This window comes from Penaeus japonicus, unplaced genomic scaffold, assembly GCF_977035675.1.
Source record: "Penaeus japonicus unplaced genomic scaffold, GWHDUDI00000001_assembly GWHDUDI00000011, whole genome shotgun sequence".
Taxonomy (NCBI): Eukaryota; Metazoa; Arthropoda; class Malacostraca; order Decapoda; family Penaeidae; genus Penaeus; species Penaeus japonicus.
The window spans coordinates 34,925,516-34,934,888 of record NW_028234413.1 but is presented as its reverse complement, the minus strand read 5'-3'; the positions used below and the strand labels follow the sequence as shown (position 1 = coordinate 34,934,888).

The following is a 9,373-nucleotide window of genomic DNA, read 5'->3' as shown; positions in this document are numbered from 1 at the left end:
AGAATCACTTTCTTAACCGAAAAACGAAGGTATTCTGTTGTCAAATAGAATCGTATATTCCCATATCTAGGGGAGATATTAGACACATAAGTAAACTGAAACTTCATCGCTGAAAAGAGCTATGAAATTATCTAAATTCTGGAATCAGGATTATGCTTTAACTCTAAAGCATAGGTGTTAATGTCATCTTCTCTCATTTTCACCCTTTGGATGCTTATTCTTCACATCAACCAAACTATTTCGAATCTCTATGAAATGAAACATCACCACATCTCCCCCTCCTCTATGGAATCACTGATATGAGTTTCCGTTGTTATAAACAGGACACATTTCGTCAATACTGAAAACAAGTATTAATTACCCGTTTCCTTAACAAATCTACCCCAATATTTGGCTACGCGTCGCATGGCATATCCACGTGTCCTGGCATGTTTACCGGGAGTGTATCGGAAGAGGGATTACGAAGTGACACCCAAATACTTATTCTATTTCCATTGAATTTCTCCTTTTATCTGGCAATAAAAGGGGAGAAAGGAACCCATTTTTTCGACAAAATTGAGTTCTAATGCCCACTCCCCGCCCTAAAAATCATGCGAAGATTGTGTTATGGGATATCGCTACTCTGGCTTTTTACGGGCGTGGTGGTGATCCTCCCATTGCAATGCGACTTGTTATATCGACATAGGCTTTCGTCTTGTCTGGATGATATTCGTTTTTTTTCTCTCTCTCTCTCTCTCTAAATAAACACTAAATATATTTGGTGACTGTCTGGACTGTCTTTGCAATACTCTAGGTAAATATTGATAACACCATCTACATCTAAATCTCAACTCGATTACACAAATTGCATGCCTGCAACAACAACAAGAATATCATCCTATACTAGTAGTTCTTAACTTTACTGAGTAGCCACCCAAAATTCTGTCCCTGTTCCAAACCCTCACAAACCCATACTTTGTTTAGTGGCCCAAAATATCTAATGGCAACCTAGAAATTGAAAATAGGAAAGTGACATACATTAAGTATCTAGTGATCCATAGGTCATAAGAAAGGACACACACACACGCATAGGTATATCTATCTATCTCTCTCTATATATGTGTGTGTGTGTGTGTGTGTGAACACATACACATTTATATCCTTTTATCACCTTTTTCTATCGCGATTTTTCACTCCGTTGAAATATCAGCGCCACAATCTCCATGGTATTACATGTTATTCGTGTCTACAATCCCTGTTCTTAATTAAAGCAATTTCATGTAATGTCTGCCAGAGTTATTGTTGATGGCCTAGAATCAGATCCATTCTCTGTCATCGTTGGAGAAAAACAAGGCTGCATCCTAGCTCTTGTAATATTCAATGTATACGCCGTTGTAGTCACCCCTGTCTGATTCCATCGGTTTTCGCTACTGCCTTGATGGCAGTCTTTTCAACCTCTCTCGTCTGAAAAACCAACACTTCCACCATTTTTGCCTTTCATTTACACTTAGAGCCAAATCTACCATGTGCTCTCAACACCATGGTCGACACCTACACCAACAATGGTCTTGTAAAATTCTTGTTCAACAAACTTCAGCAAATGTCCTAGCCCCCCCAGTGGTCAAGGGTGGCTCCAGTGAGACTGTTGACCAGTGCATTTACCTTGGAGCCATATTCTCCTCAAACTGCATTTACGATCTGAAAATTCAGAACCATATGTGTCTCGCCTTTCGCTCTTTTGGTCGCCTTTCCCACCGTGTATTCACCAACAGGGACCTTCTTTCCTCAACCAAGATTGCTGTCTACAATGCAGTGTGCCTCTTCACTCTGTTGTAAGGCTGCCAAGCGTGAGCATTCTACCGATCACAAATTCAGAAGCTGGAATTCTTCCATATCAATTCACTTCAGAGTATTCTTGGTACTATTTGGCATGACAGAATTCCACACACCCAAATTTTTAAAACTACCAAGAGTATCAGTATTGAATCCCATATCCTGAAACGCCAGCTCAGTAGGCTAGGACATGATATAAGGATGTCAGAAAACCGCCTCCCAAAACAACCTCTATACAGTGAGCTGCTGGAAGGGTCACGACATGCTGGTCAGAAGCGATTTATCAAAGCCTCACTGAAGAAGTGTGACTGCTGTAACCGTCTAGCCATGAAATGGTTGTGACAGTACAACCAATGCAACCCAAATAGTCTCCATTAGGCTAGAAGAAGCTCCCTGTGACATAAGGGGTGATCTAACCATAGTGGCCAGTGAGAAATTTCTGTTTTCTGCTGGACATGTCACATCCTGGGAGCCATAGGGTCCATGTTGAATTATCTTTTGAAAGTCGCAAGGATGATTCAGTAATGTTGACAAATGGAATAGTCCACCCAAGGCGAGTCAAGTGTTACCGAAAGTTGTCACCATCCATCCACTTGCACTGACAGTCGTTGGCAGCCCAGGAATTGCAGTCAGGTTATTGACAGGTAATCTGAGTGACTGGTAATTACAGGTAGGAGTATAATTATCACATATGATATCAACTGTGGGAGAGCGATTGAGAAAGAAAACTAGCCTTGGAATCGAAGACTTCAGAAGGTCCAGGTGTCGACCAGTCCTTCTGAGCAGTATTTCTTAACCCATTCTCCTTCTTTGCCTGAATATTCCACAAATTCGTAAACATCCTCAGGAATATGTATTATAGAGCTTCTTTCTGTTATCATTATTATTATTATTGTTATTATTATTATTAGATGTTCTTTCTTTTGGTTTCCTTTCTCTCGTGTTTCTGTTTTTTACATCCTATTTGCTTCTTATTCCTTTGAATTGTTTTCCTTTTTCAATTATTTTTCCCCTTTCCTGTATTATATTTTTTCCCATTTTATGTTTTCCATCATTTTATTTCTTTGGTTTTCCTTTTGTTTCTATCTCCTGTCTCAACCTTCACTTTTTTGTAACAAGTCTGATATGTATCATGTTCCTACTTTGATCTGGGTCATGTTCATTTCACTCTTCTTATAGCATTTCTACAACAGTCACTTCTCTCCAGTAGTGCCTATGAATTACACAGTCAGTAACATCCATTCATTACCTGATTTATCTAAGAAACTCACTTTGTGCATATTAATGTATTTAAGTCGACAGGTGTGTGCGTGTGAGTATGGGTGTATGTATATATATATATATATATATATATATATATATATATATATATATATATATATATATATATATATATATTTGCATTTGCACAAACAATGTGAGTGTGCTTTGGGGTATGTACTTGAATTCATTTGTGTTTATTAACTGCATTTCTATTAGAAGGTATATTGTATATATCTGATATTGTCTAGGAAATGAGATAAAGTAGTTTTTTTCTATATATATTGCAAGAATTCCAATATAATAAGTGATTCTAAAATTTTGTTTACCAACAGTATCATAAAACCTTCGTTTATATTATGTCTAAAGATGAAAACTAAGGTTCAACAAGTACTGAAACAATTGTCCTAAAATCACTAGGTGCCTAATTGTTTTCAATGAAAAAAAAAAATACATATTCATACTTTTTGACTATTCATAATACTTGAGAAGATCATAAGGGAGTTTTAATGTATACAATGGGTTAAGTCCTGTCGGTCGTGCGTGTTTCTGGTCAATCACATCAGGATTTGTTGCATGGTCAATGGCTTATTTACTCGGCGTGTTGCAGTGGACGTTCTCGGGAAGGTCACATGACTTCTTTTCTTGGTTCCAGAGGAGACCGCTGGGACATTCCTTCTTCTCGGGGACGCGATTGACGCCTGGGAAAAGCATAGTAAGAAATCATTCACAAGTATTCAAAATGAGTGTAAGCGGAAATGTGTTCTACGTTTAGTATCCCAATTCCTGAATAAAAAAGAAATAGATAAAAATAAATTGACTCACAGATATAATATTCGCTGCAAATATTTGAAGGGTAGTGACAGTCGCACTCGCATACGGGAGGCTTTTCAGTGACGCATTGTGGGTATTCGTCAGCGAACACACACGTCCCCATTTCCGGGTTGAACACTAGCCCTTGAGAGCATGTGTGGAAGGTCTTGTTCCTGTTCACCTGAAAGTGTATTGCTTGTTGTAATGTCATTCATATGAATACCTCAAGCAAAATAAAAGAGTAATGCAATAAAGTCTGATAACACGATGTGTATCTGTAAATACATACATTACATATGAAAGTAACTTACATCACAGTAGTAATATGATGTGCAGTCCTGTGTATGAGGGATGTGGCAGCATTCGCATGTGCAGTTGGGGTCGGGTGTGGAGGGAGTGCCGGTGGGCACTGGTTCAGTGGGGATAACACAGCTTTCATGCTCGCCTGAGGTGCAACCTGCACGATCTGGCCAGTCGCATACCTATATAAAGAAGTTAAGAAGTAGATATCACATAAATAAATATTAATAGAATAAAAAAGAGAAAAAAGTAGAATAGTATAAATTTGGAAAATTTTCAGAAGAAACAAAGCAGAGAGGTTAGAATATGTTTCTCCTGTGGCTTTGGAAAATGGTTCATTAGGTCAAAGGCATATATCTGGAGATCCCATTCGATGTCTGGGATGAAAGAAGAATGGAAAGATAGTTTATTCCTACCAAGGAAGCAAAGATTACCTTAAGTGTTGGGTTGAAGTGCAAAGTGGCGGGGCAGTCCTTGACGTGAGGGATGAAGTGGTCGCAGTGAACCCACTTGGTGCAGTCCTTCGGGTGTGGGAACAGACCACTGTAGGAAGGACATACGAAGTTGCAGCCACCTGTTGGTGGAGTAGTTTGTCCACACTCACCTCGACAGGTCTTGGGGCACATTGCAGCAACTTGGTTCTGCCAAGTGCAGTCGGTATGTGGCTTGCAGGTGCAGTCTCCGTTGGCAGCCCAGAACTTGCAGTCTGGGTGGTCGCCACTGCAGCCATCCGGTCGTGGAGGGATTACGTCTGGGCATCCAGTGCAACCTGAACAGCTTCCATTAGGCAGAAGGTAATTCCCTGTCACACATGGGGTGTTCTGTTCATGGTTGCAAGTGAGGATCTTCTGGTCCCACCTGGTTCCTGCTGGGCATGGCATCTCCTGGGGGCCGTACGGTGCACACTGAATAAACTTGTGGCAGTCGCTCGGGTGCTGCCAGTACTGCTGGCCAGTGGAGCAGTCTACACAAGAGAAGTTGCCTGGAGTCACAGGCTTTTGGCTAGGCCTTGCTGTGGTCTGTGCTGGAGGAGTGCATCCTGAGCATCCCGAGCAGCTTCCGTCACCGAGAAGGAAGTTGCCTGTCAGGCACTGGGTGGCCCATTCATGGTTGCAGGTGAGCAGGTTCTGGTCCCAGACTGTTCCCTCTCCACATGGCATCTCCTGGGGGCCGTACGGTGCGCACTGGATGAACTTGCGGCAGTCACTGGGATGTTGCCAGTACTGTTGGCCAGAAGAGCAGTTCACGCAAGGGAAGTCAATGACCGGACGGCTCGTTGCGTTCACATGGCCTTGGCAGGCGCAGCTGCGGGGACAAGCACGGGCGACGAAGTGCTGCCAAGAGCAGTCACCGTCCGTCCACTTGCAGTGACAGTCGTTGTTGGCGGCCCAGAACTTGCAGTCAGGCTGTTGACAAGTCATGCGGATGAGTGTGATAACTATGGTGACTACAGGTTGATATTTGATGACTGCAATTAGCCTGTCGGCCACTTTATTAATTATGGGAAAGAGAAAGAGAAATGACTAACATCGGAATCGTGGACGTTGTCATGACAACCAGTAGGTGGCGGAGTGACAGTCGTGGCTGGGCAGTCGACATTTTCAGCGATGTCACACATGCGGGTGTCGGGGTTGAACAGCAGTCCTTCTGTGCAGTACTTCTTCTCCGCCTCGCCATTCCTGCCTGAATGATCAATAAATTGGTCATGTTTAGAATTCTGGCTTTCATAAACATATGGAAACAAACATATAACCAAAGTATAGTCAAAGAAATACTTGAAATGCCACTTCCTCAACAGCACAGGATAAGCGAATGCACCTTATTCTATATATTATGTGCAATTATGATGTAGTTTATCCTTGATGGAAAACTATTCAAGAAAACGATTAAAATATTTGTAAGTTTATGATTACTCACAGTCATAGTAAGCATTGCACTCTCCGTCGACTGGGTATCGGCAATGGCAGCCGCAAATGACTGGCTTCGGACATTCATAATTGGTTGGGAGATCGCACTGTTCTAATGCAGGATTGAAAACCAGATCACCTCCGCACTCCCTAACGTAGGCAACGTTATCCTGTAATCAAATGAAAGATTTTCTGAAGATAACCTGAGCCTATATGAAAACACCAGAATGTGTTCCTTGTTTATGAATGTATTTCAATACAATAAGCAAAAGGCCCTTAGAGAAAGGACGGCACTCTTACCTTGCACTCATAGTACTTGTTGCAATCCTTGTGTGGCTTCATGCAACAGTCGCAGTTGCACTCAACCGAAAAGTCGGTCTCTCCCGGCAAGGATCGTGCCTTGGGGGAGCGAAGGGAACATCCTTCAGTCTCCAGTCGCTTGTTGATGTCGCACTGGAAGGATGGGGTGTTGTTATGGTGCTGAGTTTCATTTCATATATACATGCATATATACATAAGTATGTATATATGAATATATATGTATATGTATATATATATGTGTGTGTGTGTAGATACACATTCAGGAGATCGTGCTTGGCCTTACCTTCGCGTTCTCGGGGTGATCGCAGCTTCCCGAGGCCTCGTTGAAGTGCAGGTTGGCGGGGCAGTTCTCGGCGTAGGCGTGGCCGTTGGAACACTTGACGTAGCGGTGGCAGTCCGTTGGGTGGGCGAACAGGCCGTTGGGTTCCGGACAGGTCAAGGGACTGCAGACGCGGCGGCCTGCAAGGGTGGAAGACATTATTAGTATGAGTGTTACTCTCGCCCTATGATTCTCTTCCATCTCCCTTGTTGTATTAGAGGTTTTACTAGTGTTGTGTTCAGTATCATTTATGTTACATGTATTACTAATGTGACATAAGCAATTGAGCAGCGATGAGCACATTTGATACATTCTTCATTAACAATTATCATCAAGAGAGTGTGCGTGTGGGTGTCTGTTTGTGTGCACATCCATTTGAATGATTTAGACATATGCAGCCGTATTCTTGGACGTTTTCTGCGTGTCGTGACCATGTCATGTTCATGTTGTGTCCATGTCGTGTTCATGTCACGAATGCGGTAATCTAGGACGCAAAAGCGTGGCACGTTTGTGTCAGCTGCTTCAGGTTTACCAACCGTTCCAAAGTTAACATGTTTCAGATGAATGGCACTGTCCAAATGACAAATTCATAAGAGAAACTACAATCATAAGTAGCATTAACAAAAGATAGTACAATTTTGGTATGAATCAGTCGTTGTACTTGTTCCTAGTTAAAGAACTGACAACCATTTCACGAAGTGGTTGAAAAGGAAGATCTATCCATAAACACACGATCCCTCTCATTCCGTTTGTTTTGATCGAGCGTAGAGTGAATTACCATGGATAGATCTTCCTTATTTTGTTTCTGTATATACTGTATATATATCCGTATCTTTAATATATCATACATATAGATTTAATGTATACATATTTCATATAATCATATAATTTAACTTTACGTTCCTGACTACTTTGACCATTCATTTAACTTCACTCTCCTTCGAAAAGTCCGCCATAAGATAAACAAATTCAAAATCAGCAGAGAATCCATATTTTCCTTAAAGGGTTTGTAATCCAAGTCTACGACAATGATGCCTAATATATCCAATATAGATATTACTTTCCAAACGTAGTATGCTCATATGAAGTATTGGTAAGAAAAAGTATAGTAAAAATATAATTTTTTTCACCTGTGTAACTATCGTGACAAGCCTACCCCCGTGTCATGGAGTTTCCACGATTGTTCCAATACTTTCCACGCTTTTGCCACGAACCCGCGCTTCTAGAATACTAAACGCGGCATGTTCATGGCATGTACACGGCGCGTTTAGGGACTTAGAATACGGCTGAGGAAGTCATACGGATAGCTCTATTGTAGTAACTGCATGTGTGTTTGCGTACGTGGGTGTTTGTGTTCGTGCGTGTACTTGTGTGAGCATTTATGCGTGTGGGTGTGTTTATGTTAAAGAAAGAGAATGAGATTAAAAAATAATAATAATAATAAATAAATAAATACAGATAGAAATAGTCTCTCTGTGTATGTATGTGTGTTTACGACCATATGTGTGTGACGGATGTATGTACTCACCCTCAGTCGATGCTGCCAGCACCAGGGCGGCAACCACCACACCCAGGACGCTGTTGGTTCCCATCCCTCCGAAGACAAGCGGAAACAACTATGTAAAGAACAACGGTAGAGTGCTTTCAGTCGGCAGGTGACCCCCCTTCTGTTGCTGTGCTTGTGCCGTGCCTCTTATATACGAAGGAATACGTATTAAAGAAAAAAAAATCACCAGATATTTACGCAACGTGGATAAGGAATAAACTTGAGAAAGAAAAATCCGTAAGTCCACCTAATCCGCTCGACATTTATCTCGGGAAATACCAGGAAAAGGCGATGAAGTGTATGTTGCCTTCATGTTGAAATTTCAGTTCGAATCACTTTCTTAATTAACCGAAAAAGGAAGGTATTCTGTTGTTAAATAGAATCGTATATTCCCATATCTAGGGGAGATATTAGACACATAAGTAAACTGAAACATCATCGCTGAAAAGAGCTATGAAATTATCTAAATTCTGGAATCAGGATTATGCTTTAACTCTAAAACATACGTGTTAATGTCATATTCACTCATATTCACCCTTTGGATGCTTATTCTTCACATCAACCAAACTATTTCGAATCTCTATGAAATGAAACATCACCACATCTCCCCCTCCTCTATGGAAACACTGATATGAGTTTCCGTTGTTATAAACAGGACACATTTCGTCAATACTGAAAACAAGTATTAATTACCCGTTTCCTTAACAAATCTACCCCAATATTTGGCTACGCGTCGCATGGCATATCCACGTGTCCTGGCATGTTTACCGGGAGTGTATCGGAAGAGGGATTGCGAAGTGACACCCAAATACTTATTCTATTTCCATTGAATTTCTCCCTTTATCCGGCAATAAAAGGGGAGAAAGGAACCCATTTTCCCGGCAAAATTGAGTTCTACTGCCCCCTCCCCGCCCTAAAAATCATGCGAAGATTGTGTTATGGGATATCGCTACTCTGGCTTTTTACGGGCGTGGTGGTGATCCTCCCATTGCAATGCGACTTGTTATATCGACATAGGCTTTCGCCTTGTCTGGATGATATTCGTTTTTTTTTTTTTCTCTCTCTAAATAAATAAATAAACAGTAAGTATATTTG

At 41.3% G+C, this 9,373-nt stretch overlaps 1 protein-coding gene across 1 annotated transcript; it reads right to left on the bottom strand.

Moving 5' to 3' along the window:
• Positions 1-3,529: 3,529 nt before the first annotated feature.
• Positions 3,530-8,779, bottom strand: LOC122264391 (uncharacterized). Its single transcript, XM_043033262.2, has 9 exons — positions 8,261-8,779; positions 6,697-6,872; positions 6,393-6,545; positions 6,103-6,262; positions 5,714-5,868; positions 4,620-5,591; positions 4,197-4,367; positions 3,898-4,066; positions 3,530-3,773 (listed from the first exon to the last, which is right to left on the bottom strand). The coding sequence occupies exons 1-9, from the start codon at positions 8,322-8,324 to the stop codon at positions 3,661-3,663; spliced, it is 2,133 nt and encodes a 710-aa protein (XP_042889196.2). The 5' UTR covers positions 8,325-8,779; the 3' UTR covers positions 3,530-3,660.
• Positions 8,780-9,373: the final 594 nt, after the last annotated feature.